This window comes from Natator depressus, chromosome 2 (genome assembly GCF_965152275.1).
Source record: "Natator depressus isolate rNatDep1 chromosome 2, rNatDep2.hap1, whole genome shotgun sequence".
NCBI classification, from domain to species: domain Eukaryota; kingdom Metazoa; phylum Chordata; order Testudines; family Cheloniidae; genus Natator; species Natator depressus.
Window position 1 is genome coordinate 103,524,155 of NC_134235.1, and position 26,265 is coordinate 103,550,419.

Below are 26,265 nucleotides of genomic sequence, written 5' to 3' on the forward strand. Positions count from 1 at the left end.
ATTTAACTTTCCTTTATTCTTCCAGTCTGATTGCTAATGGAGACCTTATAAATCCAGCAGTGCGCCTCTTCATTCCTAGAAAAACACTAAATCAGTGGGATCATGTTCTTGAAATGGTGACAGAAAAAGTAACCCTCAGAAGTGGAGCTGTGCACAGGTATGGGGAATTTGTATATTTATAATATATACTTTACATATTGCTATATCTTTAAATCTCTATAAATAGAGCTGGTTGGGAACTGAATTTCTGTTCCACAGGATATTCTGACATTTTGAAAAAAATTGTTCCTAATCAGAATGAAAATCTGAAGTTTTGAATTTCCACTTAAATGAAAGTTCCATAAAAATTGATTCAGTACAGTTGAAGTGGTTTGTTTTAGCTTCATAGTTTTGACATATAGAATTTAAAATATAATATATAAGGACAATATATTATTAACATTAATATTTAATGTAACAAAATCAAAACAAAATAAAAAAACAAAGTAAAAATATAATGTTTTAACATTGTTGAAATGAAACGTTTTGACTTTTGTCATAAAATGTTTTATCAAAATTGACATGTTCCCACAAAATATTTCAGTTAAAAAATCCCAGCATTTTTCAATGGGAAACTGGCCCACCTAATTTATTTCAACCAGCTCTATCCACAAACCACCATTTTCTGATGACTTGGACCCTGCAGTATGCTCAGAAAGTCACCCAGCTCAATCTCTGTCAGACCAAGGTGGGAAGCAGGTTCCAAAGTTATACAAGCATCTCAGCTCATCTCCATTGACACAATATCGATTAGGAGAGAGATGATCGCTCAGGTATGTAGTTCCCAAATCATTTAGGGCTTTAAAGCTTAAAATCAGCACCTTTAATTGCACTTGGAAATGATTTGGGAGCCATTTCAAGTCCTTGAGCACAGATTAAATGTGTTCTCTGTGGGAAACACTGTGAAGTAAGCAGGCTGCCAAATTCTGCACTAACAAAATTTGTGGCCTTCCAGTATATCCCCATGTAGGGCACATTACAGTAATCCACTTTCCAGATGGGAAAGGCATGATTAACTTAGGTAAGGTCTGCATCTGAGAGAAAAGGTCACAACCCTGTACCAATGAAGCACTCTTTGCAACTGTGGCTTACTAAACCATTCTGGAGCGGGTGGGAGTCAGTAAGACCCCCAGGTTGTAAAGCTGTATCACAAAAAGAGGAACTCCCCCCAAAATAATAGGAGATGAAAAAGTCTCCCCCACTGTGTAACCTCAGTCTTGTGTGGGCTGACTCTCCGCCAGCTAGCTTCCATCCAGTTCCATCATTCCCGGCCCCATGTTTCTGTCAACATCACTAGATTCACAAAACAGTGTTTTTTGGAACATCTAAGTTGTTATATACAGTTAAATAGATGTAAACATACATGACAACTCTCTTGGTCAGATCCTCAGCAGGTGTAAATTGTAGCTCCAGTGAAGTGATGTCACTTTTTACCAGCTGAAGATCTGGCCCTCTGTTTCTACCTCCAGATTGTTTTGAAATTAATAAACCATTAGAACTTTGCTCTCATAGTTTGATGTCACTACTTGATGAAACAAATAAGCAAATTATGTGCAGTAAGGTATAAATTATTCTATAGGTAACTATGGTTGCAGTTCAGTGTTTTGTGTTATTTTCAAGAATAGATGATAAAAATGCACGACATCACAGGCGCCGACTTTCCTAAGTGCTGGGGGGTGCTCGACCCCTGGCTCTGCCCCAGGCTCTGCCTCCACTCCATCCCTTCCCCCAAGGCCCCACCCCCACCCTGCCTCTTCTCGCCCTCGCTCCACTTCTGCCCCACCTCTTCTCACTCAGTTCGCCCCCTCCCCTGAGCGCACTGTGTCCTCGCTCCTCTCCCCTCCCACCCCAAAGCCTCCTGGGTGCTGTGAAACAGCTGATCGCGGCGGGCAGGAGGCAGGATGGGGACGTGGAAGGATGGGGAGGTGCTGATTCACTGGGCCCGCTGGCGGGCAGGAGGCACTGGGAGATGGTGGGGGAGAGCTGATAGGGAAGCTGCCGGTGGGTGCTCAGCACCCAGCATTTTTTCCTTGTGGGTTCCCCGGCCCCGGAGCACCCACAGAGTCGGCGCCTATGCATGGCATTTCAGCCATTCAGTGTTTTCCTCTTCTGGTTTCCTATTAACCTAGTTTTCATATTCTGTTCCTTAAAATGCTAGGAGTACATATTAAATAAGTTAGTAAAGTGATCATTGTTCCTTAATAAGTTACAAATTAATTGCTGTGGTTTACAGTCACTGTGTTGTCATCCTGTGAGACCATTGATGCCAGAAAGATATAACTTCTTATTAAACAAGAAAAAACAGAATTATGAGAATGACACTACATGTGTGGTGTTTTTCTTTTCCGCATCATTAACAACATAGCTGCCAAGTTTTGTGCAGTTTCATGCATGACATTTATCAAGTCACTGATTCTCCCTGCCACGCTCCCCAGGAGCGGTGGCAGGCGCAGGAAGGAGGGGAATCACAAACAAATATGTGTAGAGCAGTGGAAGAAGGGGAGTCTATGAGAGAGGTAGATGGGAACCTATCTGCAGTACCTGACGTAAACGACTCATGCCTCCTAATGCTGGCAGGAGGGGCACAATCTAAGGGGGAGGACATGTGACCGCCCCATTTATCTCCTTTGCCCAGCAACCTCTCCTGCCCTGACCCCAACCTGGGGCCACCACACTCAGGGCCGCCCTTACCCATATGCAAAGTACGCAACTGCGTAGGGCACCAGGAAATTTGGGGCACCAAATTTCCTGGTGCCCTGTGCAGCTGCATGCTGATCCAGCCCCAGCCCCACCTCTTCCCCGGGCCCCCGCCCCTGCTCCGCCCCAGCCCCGCCTCTTCCCACCCCTGCTCCACTCCAGCCCTGCCCCTTCCCCACTTCTTTCTGCCCCTGAGGACTGAAGCAGGGCTGGGCCTGCACTCACTGGCTGCAGGAAGTGCAGTGACTAGGCCCCAGCTGCGCCGCTGATGAGTGCTGGGGGGTGGTTCCCTCCTCCCCCTCAAGCCAACCCCCCCCCCGGCGGAGGCCTGGAGCCAGTCCCCCCACCAACTCCCCCCGTGGGGGGTGCTGTGTAGGGCCCCAGAATAGCTAGGGACAGTCCTGACCACGCTCTCCGAGCCCAACCAGAGTTACCTCCAGGAGGGGGGACGACTCTGTCCTTCTCCTGCTGCGCCTGCCCCCTGGCACATTCCACCCGGGCTCGAGCTGGGGGTGGCCCACTGCCGCCGTCTCCCCAGCCAGGCTCTTGCAGGCTGCTGCCGTGCTGCACAGAGCAGTGACCCGGAGTGTGGGTGTGGGAAGTGGCTGGTCCTGCCTCCTCTGCTCCCTACCTGGGCCCGGCTGCCAGGGACAGGGGCTGAGTGTGCTGGGGGACAGGTGCAGTGGGAGAAGGACAGAGCCCCTCTCTCTCCACCCAGCAGATCAAGCAAAAATCTGGAAGGGGACCATTTGACCCTCTATGCCCCATCCCCCCCCCATGCATTGCCTGTGCCTGAGGGGCCTCTGGTGGGGAGGTAAAGGGTGCCTGGAGTTGAGGGGGAAGGTGTGGCATGGGGGGGAGGGGTGTATGCCAGGACAGGTGAGTTGGTTGGGGGAGTTGGTGATGAAGTGAGGCATATCTAGGCAAGGTGAGGGGAAGAGGGAGGTGGTAATTGGGAGCCTGAAGCAGCTGGATGGGTGGGCAAGGTTGTGGAAGGCAAGAAGCCTAGGTACCAGTGCTTCGCTTTATGTCCCTGCCACCACCTCTGGCTCAGATGCAGGAAGGGAAGCAGAGAGTGAGGCCCTCTGCAGAGTAGCTGCCACAGCATCCCCCAGAAGGAATCACTGCAGAGGTATCTCTGATGCCTAACAGGGATACATGAGAAACCAGCTGGGCTGTGGGCAGGTATGACTGGGTGGATGGGGAAAAAGCTGTAGGCATGAATGTCACACAACGTATGTGATACTTGGCAGGTCTAATAATTTTTTTTAATCAAGTTCCTTTGTTAAATGCATTGTTGTTATTGTTTTCACTTTAAACAGCTGATTATGTTTAATTCAATTATCAGGCTTTATTATTTTTAGTGAGAAACTTAACTAGAGGCTGCCAGATATTTGTTGTTAAGGTTTTCAGGTGGTTCATTAGGCTGACAACATTGAAAAAGAACAACAAAAATGGCATTTAAAGCATAAAAGTATACATTAGACAACGTTAAAGATCTATTTAATACACCCATATCCACACCCACTGACATTTATATGGGAGAGTTCTATTTCCTAAACTACATTAATTTTCCTGGTTAGTTGGTTAGTTAATTGGTTAGTTAATTGGTTAGTCTCTAAGGAGCCACCAGTACTCCTTTTCTTTTTATTAATATTCCTGTTTTCCAGGGTTCTCCAAACATTGTGTGGTCTAACAAACACAATGAGGTGAATTCAGAAATGAGTTTCCTTATTGATTTTAGGTTTCCTTGTCTTTGTGGGCTTGTTTGCTCATTAATGTTTCATCATTACTGGTGGCTTTTATGTGGCAATGAAGCATAAGTGTTTTTTCAAGTGCTGCCATTACCACGAAATGTTTGTATTTAAAAAATAACCACTAAGTATACTTTGTAGTAATGGAAGTGCATTTGGGATGACATACTAGATATGCAAGGAAACAGCAAAGTCATTCTTATTTTTTAAAAGCTGAGATTGGTATTCATATAAAATAGAATTAAAAAGTTGCCTTTGTTAGTATACAATTTGTTACACCTAGAAAACGGAGAAACTTCCACATCTGTGGGGATTAATAATGCATTATGGGTTACAGAAATATGTCAGAGTGTTTTTGCAAATTGTGCCTTTTTTTTTAATTTCATGCAAGATTAAACAAAGTGTGTGTCTGGCCTCTAAGGGCAATGGATTCATCTGACTAATACTGACTCTTGGAAGTTAGTGTAAAAAGAATTATGGGGAAAAGTAGCTTTTTCTCTTTTATAAAATACAGAACTTTCTGACTTTGCTCAGCTCTGTCATCTTGCACATATCTGTATATATCATTTGGGAAAAAGCTTGTTGAGGTGGACTTGTTGAGAAATTAATAATATTTGCTTGTGTCAGTATATTCACAAAAAGAAAAGGAGTACTTGTGGCACCTTAGAGACTAACAAATTTATCTGAGCATAAGTTTTCGTGAGCTACAGCTCACTTCATCGGATGCATTCAGTGGAAAATACAGTGGGGAGATTTGTATACACAGAGAACATGAAACAGTGGGTGTTATACACACTGTAAGGAGAGTGATCCCTTAAGATGAGCTAATACCAGCAGGAGAGCGGTGGGGATGAGGGGGAGAAAACCTTTTGTAGCGATAATCAAGGTGGGCCATTTCCAGCAGTTGACAAGAACGTCTGAGGAACAGTGGAGGGGGGGAATAAACATGGGGAAATAGTTTTACTTTGTGTAATGACCCATCCACTCCCAGTCTCTAGTCAAGCCTAAGTTAATTGTATGCAGTTTGCAAATTAATTCCAATTCAGCAGTCTCTCGTTGGAATCTGTTTTTGAAGTCTTTTTGTTGTAATATTGCGACTTTTAGGTCTGTAATCGAGTGACCAGAGAGACTGAAGTGTTCTCCGACTGGTTTTTGAATGTTATAATTCTTGACATCTGATTTGTGTCCATTTATTCTTTTACGTAGAGACTGTCCAGTTTGACCAATGTACATGGCAGAGGGGCATTGCTGGCACATGATGGCATATATCACATTGGTGGATGTGCAGGTGAACGAGCCTCTGATAGTGTAGCTGATGTGATTAGGCCCTGTGATGGTGTCCCCTGAATAGATATGTGGGCACAGTTGGCAACGGGCTTTGTTGCAAGGATAGGTTCCTGGGTTAGTGGTTCTGTTGTGTGGTGTGTGGTTGCTGGTGAGTATTTACTTCAGGTTGGGGGGCTGTCTGAAAGCTAGGACTGGTCTGTCTCCCAAGATCTGTGAGAGTGATGGGTCGTCCTTCAGGATAGGTTGTAGATCCTTGATGATGCTGTGGAGAGGTTTTAGTTGGGGGCTGAAGATGATGGCTAGTGGCGTTCTGTTATTATCTTTGTTGGGCCTGTCCTGTAGTAGGTGACTTCTGGGTACTCTTCTGGCTCTGTCAATTGTTTCTTCACTTCAGCAGGTGGGTATTGTAGTTGTAAGAACGCTTGATAGAGATCTTGTACCTGTTTGTCTCTGTCTGAGGGGTTGGAGCAAATGTGGTTGTATTGCAGAGCTTGGCTGTAGACAATGGATCGTGTGGTGTGGTCAGGGTGAAAGCTGGAGGCATGTAGGTAGGCATAGTGGTCAGTAGGTTTCCGGTATAGGGTGGTGTTTATGTGACCATCACTTATTAGCACCGTAGTGTCCAGGAGGTGGATCTCTTGTGTGGACTGATCCAGGCTGAGGTTGATGGTGGGATGGAAATTGTTGAAATCATGGTGGAATTCCTCAAGGGCTTCTTTTCCATGGGTCCAGATGATGAAGATGTCATCAATATAGTGCAAATAGAGTAGGGGCATTAGGGGATGAGAGCTGAGGAAGCGTTGTTCTAAGTCAGCCATAAAAATGTTGGCATACTGTGGGGCCATGCGGGTACCCATAGCAGTGCCGCTGATTTGAAGGTATACATTGTCCCCAAATGTGAAACATGCACATGCCCTCTAGAAGGCTTCTTAAATACAGATATTTGAATGTAAATTTAATTATGTAAACATGCTCCTGTTGTTGAGTTGTGGAATGTGCTGCACAGGGTAGAACCTGGTCAGTATAGAGTGATTCCCCCTACCTCCTTGTGGTCTTTCTTGTGTAAAATCAGAGACTTGGAAATAAGGTGATTCTGACAGAAGAGAAATAGAAACCCCCAAGCAACGAGTTTCTTCCTTCACCCTCAGTAAGTGCATGTGTAGACACAATAATCTGTTACTCTGTATACCGAGATTATTATGGTAAAGATTCCTCTGGTACAACAGACATAAGCTCTTGGTATTTTAATTGTTTTTACATACTGTTCCTTGCTATAATGCAGTAGTTCTCAAACATTAGCAACCCAAGGACCCCCATTTTGATTTAAAATTTTTTGAGGACCCCCAAGCCACCCCTTGCCCTGATCCCTTCCCCGAGGCCATGCCCCTTCTCCGCCCCTTTTCCGAGGCCCCAGCCCCGCTCACTCCATCCCCCCTCCCTCTGTCGCTCGTTCTCCCCCACGCTCACTCACTTTCACCAGGCTTTCACTAGGGGATTGGGGTGCAGGGTGTGGACTCCGGGAGGGACTCTGGGAACTCAGGTGGCTCCAGAAAGCAACTGACACATCTCTCTGGTAGCAGTTCCTAGGTGGGGGGGCCAGGGGTCTCCGCACACTGCCCCTTCCCGCAGGCACCACCCCCAAGCTCCCATTGGCTGCAGTTCCCGGCCAATGGGAGCTGTGGAGTTGGCGCCCGGGTAGTGGGCAGTGCATAGAGACCCCCTGCCAGGAGAGAGGGCGAGGAGTTGATCAACAGGGCCCGCGGACCCCCTGGGGCACCCTTGGGGACCTCCAGGGGTCTGCGGACCCCAGTTTGAGAAACACTACTATAATGTAAAAGTGACCTGATAATATATTAACAATACCCACCAGAACAAAAAAAACCCAGCATAGATACCCTGTGTGAATAAAAGTACTACACATAATTATGTTCACACTTGAAATGAATAGACAATGAGTTCTGAATCTTGCGGTGATGACCTACCTGCCTTTTCCTTGTAGCTGAGCAGGAAGTGGATCCTGGAAAAGAGGGTCCTGGAAAGAAAAAGGTTGAGAGCCAGTGTAATAGATCACATGTAGCTCTAGAGAGCAGAGCATAGTGAGAATAACGTTTCTGTGAGTACAGAAATCCAGTAGTTCTTATACTTATTCCAGTTACTGGATAGAGGAAACCCTCTATCTGCTCCCAATAGTTTTTGTTTCATTAGCTGTCTCAGTTCACCCATGACAAATCAATCCCCAATTCGATTTCTCTGCTCACCTGCTTGGATCCCAAGTACCATGAGGCTTGATCCAAGTTGTGATGTGGATGGTTACTTGGATATTTCTTTCCTTGTATTTGATTCTTTGGGGGGATAGCGGTATTTGTATGACAACTGTTATAGCTCTGCATTTGAAGTCCAGTAAATTAAGGATGAAAAGAATCAGTCATGATTTTTAAGTGGATAGTTTACTCTAGCTTTTCAATGCACTTAGGAAATCTAATTGAAACTGCAATTAATGTTTTGCCAGGCTTTATACTTTAGATGGAAAGCTTGTTCAGAGTGGGTCAGATCTGGAGAATGGGCAGTTCTATGTCGCAGTGGGCAGAGACAGGTTTAAGAAGTTGCCTTATGGTGATCTATTGTTTAGCAAGTCTACAATAAGAAGACCTCAGGGGTAAGCTTTCTTTATATGTGTGTGTGTTTTCATAGTACTTGTGTCATTGTGTTTACAAACTAAACTCAATAAAACACAAATCATTATTTGAGACACACAAAATTTAACACAGAAGCAGATCTTTATTTATATTTTTTGAAAAACCTGTGTTGAAGTCCATAAGAAAGAAAAGGGGACAAAGAATATTAGCAGAGAGAGGAAGGAAACTGAGAGGAAGGGAGGATGTGTTTCTCTCATAAAAGTACCATTAAAGTGAGAGATTATGTACCACAACATGAACACCGTGAGAGAGATTCTCTGGCTCAGCCCTGCCCATCCAGATTTTTCCTCTACTGGTGTTAATCCACATAGCTCTGTGGTCTTCAATGGAACTATGCTGATTTACAATGGCTGAGGGCCACTATATTTTGTATGGTGTGCGGAGCATGCATTCTTTTAAAAGGTGCTGTAAGCCAGTTCTAGGGCTCAGGTATGGAGCATGACCTTCCTTAAAGGTATTCTTTCCCCCTCACCCCACTTTGTTTGTTTCCCAACTATACACTCTTCCAGCCCTTCCCCTTGACTACCTGTGCAAGGAGAAAAGGGAGCTGAGCTGGAGTTAACCATTTGTTCACCAGTGACCAGACAGTGCCCCGTCACACGAGTATTCTTTTAGGGCCTGATCCTACGACCACTGTGGGGTTCGGTGCAAAAATACGATTAGTAGTCCCGTTGAGTTCCATGGGACTATGCATGGTAATAAGCACTACACTGGTAATGTTTGCAAGATTGAGCTCACTGATGGATCACTGTAATTTAAAAATTGGACCAATCTTTTAAATTCTTTAGAAAAATGTGGATCCAATTCTCTCTCTTTCTCTGGTCTAGATCAGGAATAATTCCACTGAGATCACTGGACATGTGCCAGTGAGAAACTGATGTGATATCAGAATTTGTCTTGTATTTTACAAATTAACTCCAGTACAATACATACTGACTTTAGTGAACTGTATACAGAGAGAATTAGTAACCCAAAATATTCTGGGAGAAACATTTTTGAGGCGCTAATGGAAAGGTAGTGCAAAGCACAACCTAAGGCTATGTCTATGCTACGAGCTAGGTGTGTGATTTCCCGTGTGTGTACCTATACTTGTGCTAGTTCTCATCGAGCTAGCGTGAGTATAAATAGCAGCGTAGCTGTGGTAGCATGGGTAGTGGTAGTGGAGGCATGGCTGAGCAGTGCCAAGTACGTACCCACCAATGAGACCTAGCGGGAGTATGTGTACACGAGCAGGGGAATCGCACCCCTAGCTCATTGTGTAGATGTAGCCTAAGGGAAATAGAGCTAGATCCTCAGCTGGTGTAAATCGGCATTGCTCCACTGAAGTCAATGGAGATACTCTGAATTATAGGTGCGGGGGGGATCTTGCACAGATTAACAGAATATCTCCTCACATTTTTCAGTATATATAGTATACCAGTGGTTCTCAACCTTTCCAGACTACTGTACCCCTTTCAGGGGTCTGATTTGTCTTGTGTACCCTCAAGTTTTACCTCACTTAAAAACTACTTGCTTACAAAATCAGACTTAAAAATACAAAGGTGTCGCAGCACACTGTTACTGAAAAATTGCTGACTTTCTCATGTTACCGTATAATTATAAAATAAATCAATTGGAATATAAATATTGTACTTACATTTCAGTGTATAGTATACAGAGCTGTATAAACAAGTCATTGTCTGTATGAAATTTTAGTCTGTACTGACTTCGCTAGTGCTTTTTATGTAGTCTGTTGTAAAACTAGGCAAATATCTAGATGAGCTGATGTACCCCCTGGAAGATCTCTGCGTACCCCAGGGGTACACGTACCCCTGGTTGAGAACCACTGAAGTATACATTATGGGAATTACAATACATTTGTTTGCACAAATTAAAGATTAGACATTTAACTGCAACCTAGTAAATAGGAAATTGACATTGGTATCAGTGGGATTTCTTAGTAAAATAGTAGATTGGATAAAATAATTAACTGTGTTGCCATAGTTAGGTAAACAAACCATTGTTTATTATAATAAAGGCACATATAGTGTTTACATTATAGACTGTGTTTAGAATCCTAAGGTATTATTTGTTTCTGCAGTTCCAAAGCCTCTTCACTGCCTCCTGTTGTGGGATCCCGAAAATCTAAAGGGAGTGTAAGTAGCAGATGTCACAATAAGATTTTTGCTGCTAACTGTGCTTCATTCCAACAGGTGGAAAGTCGCCATCCTTTGGGTTTCAATTAAACGTGTGATAATAAAACCCAGAGCCACCTGGTGGTATATTTATTTCTGCTTGAAGAAAATGGAACTATTCACATGTCAATTAGACAAAAGATATATCAGAAAATATTGTTGCTGTAATGGCCTCTTTATTTTGTACAACATCCTCTGGAACACAGCCAAAGACCAAGTGTTGCTTTGAGATATTTCTCATAATTCTGGTAAACTATCCTTGTAAGTTTTGACTCTTTTTCTAATTCAGTTTATGCAACTAAGGAAAATACACAATCAAGACTTCATACAAAGGCCAGTGAAGACAGTGGGAGTCTTTTCATGGTCTTCAATGGGCTTTGAATTAGGTCGTAAAAGAGTTGCCTGTCCAATGCTCTAGGAATCCTTCACAGCCCGATTCTCTACTGCCTTACACCCTGTATAGCCATTTACACCTCACGGACTCATAGACTTTAAGTCCAGAAGGGACCATCATGATCACCTAGTCTGACCTGCACATCTGTGCAGAGTGGGTATAAAATGCTGCCAGATCAGAATGGTAGTATTTTATTCCCTGCTTGCATTCACTGTGCAAAGAGGTAAATGACCACAGACATTGAAGGGAGTGGAAAATCAGGCCCACAGTCTATAAGCATAAACCCTGTAGTCTATTTCCACCCCCCCCACCTCCTCCCAAAAAGAACTTCTAATGGAACACAAAGAAAATATGAAACAATTGGAAAAAAAAAGCCTCCACTCAATTCAGTTTAAATTCAATAGAAGATACAAACATCAGTATAAAGTTCAGTTTCCTTGTTTTGTTCACTGTATGTAAATTTCAGCAATCTAGCTTTTTTTTTATTAGTCTGATTTAACCATAACAAGTCTGGAAAAAAAAAAGCGAGAAAAGGTAACAAGAATAAAGGCTAACATTCAGAATTTATCTGCTTTATGGTTGTATCCCATGTAGAGAAGTAACGCATACAAGATTAAAAAAATTCACAGTTGACACATTGATGCACAGTAGACATTTTAATATATGTAAAGACTTTCTAGGAATGTGCAGTATTGATATTAACGATCTGAGGCAAGATTCTCAGCTAGTGTATATCATTGGGATTCCATTGGCCTTAATGGGCACCTAGAGTTTTGCTGCTGGTGCTGATTTGGACCAGCACTCTCTAATATGTTATGAATTTTGGAATCTGTAGGCACTGAAAGAAAAGTTGAAATGTGGCTATATCCTTCATTCTTCAGTAAACTAAAAAGCCATCTTTAAATGAAACAAGGTGACATTTCTACTGACTAAATAAAAATCAGAAGAATCACAATGAACCTGTTGTTTTTATTTAAAAAAATGCCAGTGTGCATAATACGTATGGGATTTTGTTAAAGCAAAGGTTATTGTAGTGAAGTCAGTCCTGAGACCTATGTTAAAGACAGGTACTGCCTCTCAACTTCAGCAGCGGGGAAGAAACATGCTGTCCGTGTCTAGTCCGCCCACGTTGGCACTTTGAAGAATTACAGGGCCCTCTAGTGTCCAAGATTTAAATAGTTTGAATTGTTCAAACAGCTGCACCCAGTGAAAGTACCGAGTGGAATTTACTTGTCCTTTGTGATTTAACTAAATGGCATTGTATGTGTCTGAGATATGTAATGTATGCTGCATACATATTTATGGTATAATTTTAATAAAAATTATTGTGAACTGGTTTAAACTAAGGAAAAAACACGTGGCAGTCACATTTTTTTCAAGCTAAAGATTGTGTTAAACTTAAATGTGGTCAATTAAAGGGAAAAAGTGCATGCTGCTTAATTAGAGAAAATTATTTGGTTGACACAACTCCAAATGAAGTCAGTGGGAGGTGTGAGGGACTGGGCGCCTGTGAAAATCAGCTTCTACATATCCCTTTAATATGCATTATTGTGTCATTTTGCCTTCCTTCAAAGATGACTTTCAAATATGTCTTCTGAATTTGCCATGGTAAGTCTCCATAAGGAGACATGGGGCCAGATCCACAGCTTAGTTTCTCAAGGCAAAATGGGGAGGTGAATCAGAAGCAGCAGGGTGGCTGGCCTCTTTCAGGGTGTCTACAATGAAAACCATCAGTGCTAATGCGAGATATCTGCCAGTGCCTCTGCCATGTGCTGTTGCCACTTAGGAGAACAACATACAAATGTAGTTTTGGTCATGTGATCAATTATTTACCAATCACATTGGTTATGAACATCCAATGACTTTATATATGTCTATGCATACAGGAAATACAGCTATGTGTGTATGCATGGATTAATTCACATGAATGAATCTTGTATCAAAGAGGGCATGCCTGATTTTCCTCAGGAAATTCACAGCATTAATTGAGTTAAATGAACTACCTTTTTTCTTTTTTGAGTTGACAACAGGTTGATGAAAGGTTAGGGTTTCTTGGATTATTTTAGATAGCATCTAAAAGCACTGGTAGCTTGTGAATATGTCTGTTTTTATACTTGTTGGCTGTATAAACTATGACTTAGGTAGCTTACAGTGAAACTTAAAAAAAATCACAAAAAGAAAAGGAGGGCTTGTGGCACCTCAGAGACTAACCAATTTATTTGAGCCTAAGCTTTCGTGAGCTACAGCTCACTTCATCGGATGCATTCAGTGGAAAATACAGTGGAGAGATTTATATACACAGAGAACATGAAACAATGGGTGTTACCATACACACTGTAACCAGAGTGATCAGGTAAGGTGAGCTATTACCAGCAGGAGAGCGGGGGTGAGGGGGAACCTTTTGTAGTGATAATCAAAGTGGGCCATTTCCAGCAGTTGACAAGAACGTCTGAGGAACAGTGTGTGTGTGTGTATGGGGGGGGGGGGGAATAAACATAGGGAAATAGTTTTACTTTGTGTAATGACCCATCCACTCCCAGTCTCTATTCAAGCCTAAGTTAATTGTATCCAGTTTGCAAATTAATTCCAATTCAGCAGTCTCTCGTTGGAGTCTGTTTTTGAAGTTTTTTTGTTGAAGAATTGCAACTTTTAGGTCTGTAATCGAGTGACCAAAGAGATTGAAGTGTTCTCCAACTGGTTTTTGAATGTTATAATTGTTGACGTCTGATTTGTGTCCATTTATTCTTTTACGTAGAGACTGTCCAGTTTGACCAATGTACATGGCAGAGGGGCATTGCTGGCACATGATGGCATATATCACATTGGTAGATGTGCAGGTGAATGAGCCTCTGATAGTGTGGCTGATGTGATTAGGCCCTATGATGGTGTCCCCTGAATAGATATGTGGACACAGTTGGCAACGGGCTTTGTTGCAAGGATAGGTTCCTGGGTTAGTGGTTCTGTTTTGTGGTGTGTGGTTGCTGGTGAGTATTTACTTCAGGTTGGGGGGCTGTCTGTAAGCAAGGACTGGCCTGTCTCCCAAGATCTCTGAGAGTGATGGGTCATCCTTCAGGATAGGTTGCAGATCCTTGATGATGCGTTGGAGAGGTTTTAGTTGGGGGCTGAAGGTGATGGCTAGTGGCGTTCTGTTACTTTCTTTGTTGGGCCTGTCCTGTAGTAGGTGACTTCTGGGTACTCTTCTGGCTCTGTCAATCTGTTTCTTCACTTTAGCAGGTGGGTATTGTAGTTGTAAGAATGCTTGATAGATAATTTGCAAACTGGATACAATTAACTTAGGCTTGAATAGAGACTGGGAGTGGATGGGTCATTACACAAAGTAAAACTATTTCCCCCCCGCCCCCACTGTTCCTCAGACGTTCTTATCAACTGCTGGAAATGGCCCACCTTGATTATCACTACAAAAGGTTCCTTCCCCACCTCCCCCTGCTCTCCTGCTGGTAATAGCTCACCTTAAGTGATCACTCTGGTTACAGTGTGTATGGTAACACCCATTGTTTCATGTTCTCTGTATATATAAATCTCCCCACTGTATTTTCCACTGAATGCATCTGATGAAGTGAGCTGTAGCTCACTAAAGCTTATGCTCAAATAAATTGGTTAGTCTCTAAGGTGCCACAAGTCCTCCTTTTCTTTTTGCGAATACAGACTAACACGGCTGCTACTCTGAAACCTTAAAAAAAAAATCTATCCTGTATTCACCAATGAAAATTCTGAATTATTTTTCTTAGGGAAATGATCGCCAATCTAAATCTACTGTTGGCTCCCGTGACGCAGGGGACATGGTGTCATCTCCTCAGCCTCCAAAGAGAAAGGAAAAGAGAGAACAGACTCAAGAGAAGATTAATTTTTCTAACAAACCCATAAAAGTGAAGCAAAATATAAGAGCAACAACTTATATCCTTCAAGATAATGGTGAGTACTTAGGTAAAGTATAACATCATGTAGGTTCCTGAACACTCTGGGCCAGATTCCGGTCTTGGTTATACCAGTGAAAATTTGGAATTACACATTGGTGTAAATCCCAGTGGGGTCATCATATTTTCAGTGTACTTTGTCTGCCACATTAATTTCCAGATCAAATCATCACATATCAAATGTATCTGTATGCAGCATTCACAGCCTCAGCTCAATTTATAAAAGACAGGCTAACCTGGTGTATGCCAGATATAATGTCAGCTAAATAACTTAGGGTTGCCCAACCTGTTATGCTTTTGGTATAGGCATAACCAATGGAAAAGCACTGTCAGACTCCCTTTGTCATCGTACTGCACTGAAGGAAAAAAAAAAAAAAAGCTGGCCTGCTCCAAGGACATTACAATGTCCCAGAGGATCCCATGCTGGCCGCCTCGTTCTGATAAAACAAAATGATTTAGACCCAGAGGTAATACAACAAATGTAGAACTCCAATTAGCCAATAGCTGCAGAGACTAATCACACTTCAGACTTGCTGGAGGCAACTTCTGATTTGCTTCCCCACTGTGTCATGGCAGCAATTTAGAAATTTAATAATAAATGTTCTCTTTGGAAAATTGCTTTCCTCCCCTTACGGTGTAAGAATTTGTTTTATGTCTAGAAGAACATCCACTTTGTACAGATGTTGTTGAGACAGTGTGCTATTTTTTCTTCTTAATAATGGTTCAAAAATTGTTAACATGGAGCAATTAATATTTGTCAGCAAAAATAAGTTACACTTTTCATAGCTTCTGATGTTTCCCCAAACTGCTGTTTAAATGTGTGATAATTATGCATCATGCTTTATAACTTTAGCATATGGGATCCAATAGTGCATCTGCAATGGTACTGGATTGTGATTTACAAATTGTACTTCCTGATTCTGAGGAGTAGATTTGAAAATTGGCATTGAAAGATCAATGAAACCCTTTACTCTGAATCACTTTGTAGTATAACTATATCTTTCTTTGAAGAAGGTTGTAGAATTGCTGGTTTATTTTTGTTGTGAAACTAATGCCCTTGAATTTTAGTACTGATGTTACTATAGGTTGACATAATTGTTTATGGGTCATATTCAAATTATGTTTGTTTCTTGTCAGAGAGATAATTTTCTTATTATACTGAAAGTGACCAAGGGCAATCTTACCATCTGCCTTTCAGAACTGGCCATCTTCATAGGTTCCCTTTCTTGAAATTGCCTCTGCAAATTCCCCTCTTACGAGCTATATGTCATGACATGCAATCTGGCAATTTGGTTTAGCTGATAGAGGGTAGTCACCCTTTGATTCCCCATTCTGAAATTCCAGCTGAAGTTATCAAAGGCTCTGCCTCCTACCTGTTCTCATGTCCCAGCTTTTCACTTCTAAAGGAGTTTTTTAAACAATTCTCTTATCCCTGATTATGTAATTTAGTTTAATACTACCAGTTATTCAGTAGGGAGTACTTAAAGTGATTAAATGAGATTATGATAAGGATTTCATTATGGTTGAGACTATGATTATGTCACGGAGGTCGAGGAAGTCACAGAATCTTGATTTCCAGTGACCTCCGTGACATTGCGGGCTCCGCAACTGACGAGCTGCCGTGTAGTGTGAAAAACTGACTGAATTTGCAACTTCGGGTGTACTGAGCACGCTCACACAAACAGCAGGGAACCCCTGTAGCAGCCCAACAGGCATCAGGACCCCCTGCAACTGACTGGCCGCCTCCGGGGACCCCTGAGATGCCCAGCTGCCACCGCCAGCAGCAGAGGGATCCCGGAGCTACTCAGCGGCCGCTGGAAGGGGCCCCCCACAACTCCCCAGCTGCCAGCAGAGGTGGTGTTGGGACCCCCTCCATTCCAGCCCCTCAGGGCAATGGGGACTCTGCACCTCCCAGCTGCTGCAGGGGTGGGGTGAGGGGAGGGAGGGTGCTGGACTCTCCTCCTTCCCCATTTTGTCAGGGATGTTTTTAGTAAAAGTGAGAGACAGGTCATGGCTTTTGTGAATTTTTGTTTATTGCCCATGACCTGTCAATGACTTTTACTAAAAATATCCATGACCAAATTGTAGCCTTATTTATGGTAGATCTGGAGAAACCTTGAAGCACTGCACTTAATGAAATAGTGTCTGCCACAGACTAGGATGTTAAGAGCCTGGAATGCTCTGTGGAAGGGTATATCTTGCAAGGAGTCTCTTACTTTTGTAGTTTTTGCCCTTGGTGTTAAAAGCAAGAAGAGAGGCCATACTCTTGGAGAAGGCTTTGTCTGTTTGGCTTACAGTTTTTAAGGACTCGGAGACCTCTAACTCAAAGTCCTCAGATCAGACTCCAAGAATACAGAAATTCTCTTCTGTTCAGACAGTTGCATCCTGGTTAACTTGAGGCCTTCATACCTTTTTCTTCTCCTTAGAAAAGAAGACTAAGTGGTGTTGAGAGACTTTGATGCAGAGGTCTTAAAGTAGCTCTCAAAATCCAGGTGTACTGATCCACTCTTCTGTTTGGTGTATTGAACCTGAACCTCTGGGACCAGATGTTCCTGGTTCCAAGTTAAGGAATCAGTGTACACAGTCTTCTCTGATCCATGTAACTCTGACCCAGTGATTTGATAGTCTCAGTTTGTCTGGAGTGAGGATTTTCATAAGTAAAGGTTCTGGTTCTGGAGATATTTCTCCAGACTGCTTAACTGATTACCCGTACAATCTTTCTTAGGGTTCTTTTAATTTTGATTGCTTAACTAAAGAAAAAGGTCTTGAGAGTTGAACGTAGTTTTATAGAGTTTATTAAATATCCTTAATAATAGCAACTAATAGTATAGGAAACAAGAAGCAAAAATAGTATTGGACTCTGGTTTGGTTAACAGACTAGAAAACTGGTCAATATAACCATTCAGATTTTCAGAATCAAATCACATGACCACAATAGAAAATAACACTTATACTCAATTACTATCTTGGGAAGGTGACTTTGTTTGGATTTTTAAATAAGAGTCCCTCAAAATAGGTCCTCACTTCTGCTAACTGGTTATCAGCTCCAGTGTTGCTATCAAAAAATTAAGAGCAATCCAAATCTAGATCACAAGACAATTTGATCAACTATTTACATGCCAATTCACCAAGGTCTCCTTCCTAATGGATCTATAGTAGTCAACCCTTTTAACCTATTTTCCAATTAATTATATTAGCCCCAGGATCTGATTAACATCTAGAATAAATTACTATATTTATGACAGCCTGTATAGACTGAGTGCAGTTCAAGAAGCTTGCATACTTGGTTTCATTTATGTATGTATACACCTAGAACTTGAAAGGCAGTATGAAATTATTAACTGTGGTAGACACACGTACATATACAGTGTTCTCCAATGTTAGTTAACAACAGTAACTTGTTCAGTTTTAAAGAAACTTTACAATACTCTTGATTGGCACCTGTTATCTTCCTAAATCATAGAATATCAGGGTTGGAAGGGACCTCAGGAGGTCATCTAGTCCAACCCCCTGCTCAAAGCAGTTATAAAACAAAGACACACACAGTAACTCTATGATAGTCTTTAAATCCATGGTACGCCCACATCTTGAACACTGTGTGCAGATGTGGCCGCCCCATCTCGAAAAAGAGATACTGGAACTGGAAAAGGTTCAGAAAAGGGCAACAAAAATGATTAGGAGAATGGAATGACTTCCATATGAGGAGCTGTCAAGGTTCCTCCCCCACTCTGAACGCTAGGGTACAGATGTGGGGACCTGCATGAAAACCTCCTAAGCTTATCTTTACCAGCTTAGGTCAAAACTTCCCCAAGGTACAAGATATTCCACCCTTTGTCCTTGGATTGGCTGCTACCACCACCAAACAAATACTGGTTACTGGGGAAGAGCTGTTTGGAAACGTCTTTCCCCCCAAATACTTCCCAAAACCTTGCACCCCACTTCCTGGACAAGGTTTGGTAAAAAGCCTCACCAATTTGCCTAGGTGACTACAGACCCAGACCCTTGGATCTTAAGAACAATGAGCAATCCTCCCAACACTTGCACCCCCCCTTTCCTGGGAAATGTTGGATAAAAAGCCTCACCAATTTGCATAGGTGACCACAGACCCAAACCCTTGGATCTGAGAACAATGAAAAAGCATTCAGTTTTCTTACAAGAAGACTTTTAATAGAAATAGGAGTAAATAGAAGTAAAGAAATCCCCTCTGTAAAATCAGGATGGTAGATACCTTACAGGGTAATTAGATTCAAAACATAGAGAATCCCTCTAGGCAAAACCTTAAGTTACAAAAAAGATACACAGACAGAAATAGTTATTCTATTGAGCACAATTCTTTTCTCAGCCATTTAAAGAAATCATAATCTAACACATACCTAGCTAGATTACTTACTAAAAGTTCTAAGACTCCATTCCTGGTCTATCCCCAGCAAAAACAGCATATAGACAGACAGAGACCCTTTGTTTTTCTCCCTCCTCCCAGCTTTTGAAAGTATCTTGTCTCCTCATTGATCATTTTGGTCAGGTGCCAGCGAGGTTACCTTTAGCTTCTTAACCCTTTACAGGTGAGAGGAGTTTTCCTCTGGCCAGGAGGGATTTTAAAGGGGTTTACCCTTCCCTTTATATTTATGACAGGAGCGATTAATAACACTGGGACTTTTCAGCTTGCAAAAGTGACGACTAACGGGGGATATGATAGAGCTCTATAAAATCATGACTGGTGTGGAGAAAATAAATGAGGAAGTGTTATATTCTCTTCATAACACAAGAACTAGGAGTCACCAAATGAAATTAATAGACAGCAGGTTTAAAACAAACAAAAGGAAGTATTTTTTTCACACAATGCACAGTCAACCTGTGGAACTCCTTGCCAGAGGATGTTGTGAAGGCCAAGACTATAACAAGATTAAAAAAAGAACTAGAAAAGTTCATGGAGGATAGGTCCATCAATGGCTATTAGCCAGGATGGGCAGGGGTGGTGTCCCTAGCCTCTGTTTGCCAGAAACTGGGAGTGAGTGACAGGGGGTGAATCACTTGATGATTACCTGTTCTGTTTCTGATTACCTGGCATTGGCCGCTGTCAGAAGACAAAAAGAAAAGGAGTACTTGTGGCACCTTAGAGACTAAACAATTTATTTGAGCATAAGCTTTCGTGAGCTACAGCTCACTTCATCGGATGCATAAAGATGCATAAAGATGCAGAAGACAGGATACTGAGCTAAATGGACCTTTGGTCTGACCGAGTATGGCCGTTCTTATATTCTTTAGATCACATAAACAAGCAGATAGTGTACCAAGTAGGTACACAGTTTCAGAAATTGGTCAGTTGTCTGATTTGGGTCATCATCCGAGAGAGAGGCTGTGTTACTATCACCAGATCTTTGCTCAGTCATCAGCTTTCAGTTCAGTTCTCATTCACAGCAGGAGTTGACACTGCGAACACAGGCAACGCAAAGGGCAGACATGACTATAGGCTTTTTCTAGTGCACTAGCAGGCAACCCGAATAGTTGGAAAATAGGAAATGCCTATCCAAGATAGGTACTTGATATCACCAGGACACCTACGTGGCCAGCCCAGGACCTCTGTCTTTTCTCCTCCAGTTGTCTTCGGCTTGTGGGAAGCGATGTGCTGAAGGAGATGAGTTGTTTTATCCTATTTCTGCTGTGTGGTTTCACTTCATCTCTCTTCTTGGAGATGCTGATGTGGACCAATCAGATGGTGACCCATATTTCTTCTGAAGATTCAAAAAGTCCAACCAAAATGAGTCATCCTGTCTCACCATCCAATCAGGGAATGAGACATCAGCTTTTGGGTTCTTACAACTGGGACTGGAATTTTCCAGTTTCTTTGTGCAACACATTTTGTCACACTAGCTTGTATAAGACAAGTTAGACCATAACTGTTGAGACAACCATCTTGGGACATACCTTGAACACTGGCTAATTTGCTCTGATTAGCAACTTTCCTCCACAACTCGCTTTCTGTGGGCCCCTTTGCTAATCAGAGCTAATTAGCCAGTCTCTCCATATTCTTTGATTCTCTTTAAACTTGTTTTGACAGTCCATTATACAATGCAAAGTCACTTCAAGGACTATTGTTCTCCAGCTGGCAGGAATAGCTGTATGAATCTACCATTTCTGTTCTTGTTCTAACAACTATTGTGAGACCTTGGGATGTATGGCTGAGCTGAGTCTGTGTGTTATTACCAAACAGTTCATTTCTGACTAATCCACTTTGTGGTCAAATGTCCTTATTACCCCACTGTTTGGTTTTAGTTCCTTTTATTTACTGCCTCTTTCGGCATAGATATATTACACTAACTTGATAGCACAAGCATTCCTCATTGCAAACAGCCTTACTTCATCACTTTATTATGTAAACTAAAAAAACCCAATGTGACCACAACCCCTTTCCTTTCAAACAGGATTGCCCGGGAGGTAAATCCTGTAATTAATTTACAATATTTTGCCCCAAACTATATAATTTATCATTAAATTCACTTTTATACACATTTTAATTATAATTTTAGAACATAAGAATGACCATACTGGGTCAGACCAAAGGTCCATCTAGCCCAGTAGCCTGTGGCCAATAGCGGGTGCCCCAGAAGGAATGAACAGAACAGGTAATCATCGAGTGATCGATCCCCTGTCCCATTCCCAGCTTCTGGCAAACAGAGGCTAGGGACACCATCCCTGCCCACCCTGGCTAATAGGTTCCATCATTTTCTTCTGTATTTGGCACATCATATAATACCTTAGTTTGATATGAATTTTATTTTTAATTAATTTATTTATTGATAGACAGGGAAAAAGTGGAAGTGTCTTTGCGAAAGTCTGCATGAAGTCTGAGTTTTTTCAGACTATTGAAAAAATCTAGCCATGGGTTTTTATTCTCTTAGCCCTCTGTTTTGTTTTCTCTAAAAGGCCTTGATGCCTGGAATATTCTTAAAATGATAACTCATAATTTTGGTGCCTTAGTTACTACACCGTATCACAATCATAAGGAAGACTCTACTCTTAGGCTGGGGCATCTGGCTTCAAGCGGCAGGGGCTTCTTATGGCCTTTTCCTGCTCTCCCTCAGATAGGGAAGGGGAGGAAGAGAGGCAGCCTCCCTATTCCCCTCTCTCTCCTTTTAGCACATGGGGTGCTGGCTGGAAGCCAAACTCTTTTTCAGAGGATAGGACACAAACATAGGATTCTCCCCTGGGACATCTCTCTTTCTGTACTGGTTGCTATTGCTGTTCCACCCACTGGCAGGAAAGGCTGGGATCCACAGAAGCTCCCCCACCAGGCATCAGCTGGCTCCATGCTGCTTCCATGTCAGATTTCTCTGCCTGGTGACTCTTGCATCAGGCAAAGAGAAGGGCGAGCTCTGAAGGAGCTGAGCTTCCTATACTGAGGAGAGGGTAGGTCTTTCTCTAATTTTAGATGAAGGAGGGAGGACTGTGCTTCCCTCTCTGCTCCCCTTATTTGAACCCTGGTGTGAAGGCACACAAAGCCAAGTGTGAAGACAGATAAGTCCAAGGCTTTGCTGGTGGTAGGGGATTGGGAAGAAGGAGATGTGCCTGTCTGTAGGTTGGGTCTAGCTGGGCCCTGAGGGCAGCTGCTGTGGGAAATGACTGCAAATGAGCCCCTGCAGCTGGGGAGGAGGCATCCTCACGGTCGGCCCTGCAGGTCGCTGCTGGTGGAGGCACACATGCAGCCACCCATGCCCAGACTCCTGATCATTCTCCCCCGCCTGCTGGCTATCTTGACTCTGTCCTGATAGGTCATGCAGACTGCAGGACAATTTGAGATGGCAAGCCACACCTCAAAAACTGGCCCATGTGCAAAATGATCCATAAAACATAGCCTTCTTAAGAGGCCTGTGCAGGGTAAAAATGACTCACCAACACTTTTTCAAAAGTATCCCGTTGTTATTTCTTTTTCATGCTGAAATTAAAATCTAATATTTAATTAAATAATAACGGATGTTGTGATCAGACACAGAGCTTGTCAGACAGTAGTGCCATTCAGTGTTCAAACTGAATCCTTTCTAACAGCCATTACAGTAAAGATGGGACTTTGCCTGTGGTTAAATGACACTAGATAGCCAACATTGAAAGCACAGTAGTGCTGTGCTAACAGAAGAAGCAATGTCTAAGGTCCCCTTCCTGGAAACCTCTGCACTCGCATGGGTCCCCATTGACTTGCTGGATGGGTCCTAAGACTGTAAATACACATTTCTCTTTGGCGATGAGCCAGGAGAAAAGCATACCTCAGTCTGGTGAGTCTTTAGTTAAGGATTGTTCAGAAGCAGTTGCAGACTTCACTCTTGCCATCAGCCATGGAATTATGTTTTCTTTACTGAATGCTCTGATAGTTGTTCAACCGGATGAAATGAAAGAATAGCTAGGAAGCAGCTGCATGATTCTCATCATGTGACTGCTAGTTCAAAATAATTTTTTGTCATGTATTTTAACAAGGATTACGTTATTATTCCATTATATATTTTTACACTTATTTTTCAATTAAGCTTAACTCTGCTTTTTAGTTAGAAGATTCAGATTTCATTTTGGCCACTTCATGGTGCTGTGGCTTCATTTCTTCGGCTTTTCTTGGTACTTGTCCCCCATCTTGACGTATGATCTTTTCTGCTGTCAAAAGCAGTCAAATAGTAGAATGCCAGCGTTGCTAGATTTTGATTTAAGATCAGCTGCTAGTTATGGCCCAGACATATCATTTTATTTGAGTAGCTGATGGCAGGTATTCTTTCAATTAGAAGGTTTGAATTGTTCACTCTTGGAAGGTAGTAGTTTTACCGTGGCATTTTTCTAAATAAAAGGTGGTTCTTGTCACATAGAAGTTGCTTTGACGTTACACAGGATACTGAGCAGACATTTTGTAGTAAGATTTTCTTCTACACAGGGCCGGTGTAACCACTAGGTGAACTAGGCGGCCGCCTAGGGCGCCAAGATTTGGGGGCGCCAAAAAGCGGGGCAGGCGGGGAGTGTAGGCGCCCTGGGCTCGGGCCGCCCGGCTCCCCCTGAGCGGCGCCCGGTTCCTGCTGCTCTTGGCCGGCAGGTGTGGTGCCCCAGCTGAGTCCGGCCCCTTGCATCTCCTCTGTGGCGGCCCCCCCAGCCTGTGTGCTCCCGCGTGGCCGTGTCGGCAGTGGCAGAGCCTGAGAGGAGGATTGGCCCCCAGGCAAGCGGGGGAGACTCCGAGGTGAAGAGGCTGCTGGCCCTGGCACGGACCAAGCGCTGGACACTGACAGGTACCTGTCGCTGCCCCATCCCGGCACCGCCTGCCCCCCAGCCCAGTGAATGTTATCTGCCCCACCAGACTCAGTGCCCTGCCCCATACTGTCAGTCACCCCAAGCTCACTGTGACACCAGCATCCCTTGGCAAAGGGCCCCCGATCTTCACAAACAGCTGTCACCACAGGCCTGACAAACTCACTGCACCCTGCACGTGTCTTACAGGGCACTTACCCACAAAGAGGAACATGGAAGGGATCTACACAAGGCTGGTAACTTGTCAAGAGTGAGAATCTTTGTGAGATGTGTGCATGGATAATATTGAAGGAATAATGTATTTACCTTAAAAGTCTGCTTTACAGACTTGGAGTAGAAATTAGTCACCAGAGGATAATGGCCCTTTGGGGTAAGGGGGATTTGTCACCCTGCCTAACCTAGCTGGTGATGCAATGCAAGGCTCAATTGTTTAGCTTTGCACAATAGTAAGACTTTGAATGGGACACCATCAGAGGCAATGGCAAACAATTGAAATGCCTTAAAGGTAAAAAAGAAACATTACAACAGCCATTACCCGTTCTGACAGGCTGTTTATAATGCTAAGTTTACTAGTTTTTGGAGGTTGGGGGGTGGGGGTGGGGAGGGAGAGGGAGGGCGCAAGGTGGAAGTTTCACCTAGGGCGCAAAATATCTTTGCACCGGCCCTGCTTCTACGTGTCCTTTTTATTTTCTTTTAATGATTGTAATGATCATAAAAGTGCCTGAGAGCCCCGAAAACTTAAAGGCCTCTATGCAATCCACACAAGAGATACAGCAGGGACAGCAGCGCCACATGTGCTTAAACAAAGTTCTGGGGTGCGTGTCTCTGTAGGAGAGAGGTTAATTCAGTTTCCCTGCCCATTCATTTCCTAGATCCTCTGACGATGTAATAGGCTGGCAGTGTTTGTTCGAAAAGCCCCTTCCTGTTATCAGGAGTTGATCTTGTTGGGAAAAGGTTGAGTGGATTCTACTGACTCACTGAGGCAGGTGCCTCATTTTCGCATTTAAATATAAGGGAAGTAGAAGAACCACTCTAGAGAGTGAGTATCTAGGAAGTCTTGAGGCAGGAAGCTCGGGTGACTGCCACCACCAAACCTGGGGAGAAGGCTAAAGCCAAACTTTGTTATTGGTAACTACTTTATTCATAAAGCTAAACTCCAGGAAGGGGGTGCCTTTTTGACCTTCCACTGTGTGTAGCTTTTGTTTTAAAGCAGGTTAGGAAAGGTATTTGCTCACATGCTGATTTTAGAGAAATGCTCCCATATTATCCTGGAAAATAAAGAAAAATCCTCTTTTCCCACACAGGAATAAAACACACAATCAAACTTAGAGGAGACTGTGGCAGCACTTAGAGAAGATAGCATTAACTATACTACAGCAGCATATGTAAACATTGCAGTGTATATTTCATTTAGGCTTGGTGCATTCATTTTGTTGCATGTCCTCTAAATAAATCCTTCACAGTATTGCTTGAGTATGCTGATGGTATGAACATGGCACATCAAAATATATTTTTGACATATTATAATGAATTAATTTGCTATAGACAATTTAATCTATTTCATTGTCAAAAATGAGAATTTAAATGTATAAGATTGCCTGTGGCACATAACAAATACTAGCTTGCAGTCATATTTGAAATTAAGTGTGATGATGTATTCAGTGAATATTTTCCCTGGATAAAATAGTGGCTTTCAGGGAGATAGATATTACTTGGAGTTACAGATACAATTATTTAGCTAAGTTTGAAAAATTCTGTTTCTCGTCATGGGAGGGGGAGTCATTTAAAAAAATTGTGTGATGAAAATGTTTCTGCTGGAGTGTATACCTGAGCAGCATACTAATTTGTTTCCATTGTATAACACATTATTCCAGTGTAACACAATATGCCAAGTCATGGCCAAAGGCCAGATAATTATTGATATCTTTTCATAGAAATGAAAGGCAAGCTTCTTGGAAATTCAAATGCACCAGGAGACAAAAATCCTTTCAAATAAAGTGTAATCAATTGCACTCA

General features: G+C 42.7%; 1 protein-coding gene across 6 annotated transcripts in view; it reads left to right on the forward strand.

Annotated features, from left to right (window-relative positions):
• Positions 1-26,265, forward strand: part of DCDC2 (doublecortin domain containing 2) — a 161,677-nt gene that overhangs the window by 53,032 nt on the left and 82,380 nt on the right. For 5 of the 6 annotated variants that reach the window (XM_074944781.1, XM_074944780.1, XM_074944782.1 and 2 more), the window contains 4 exons: positions 26-157; positions 8,287-8,433; positions 10,554-10,608; positions 14,791-14,974. In XM_074944781.1, the coding sequence (XP_074800882.1) occupies positions 26-157; positions 8,287-8,433; positions 10,554-10,608; positions 14,791-14,974 (518 nt within the window). The remainder of the gene's footprint in view (positions 1-25; positions 158-8,286; positions 8,434-10,553; positions 10,609-14,790; positions 14,975-26,265) is intronic. The other variant, XM_074944786.1, reaches the window with a different exon arrangement.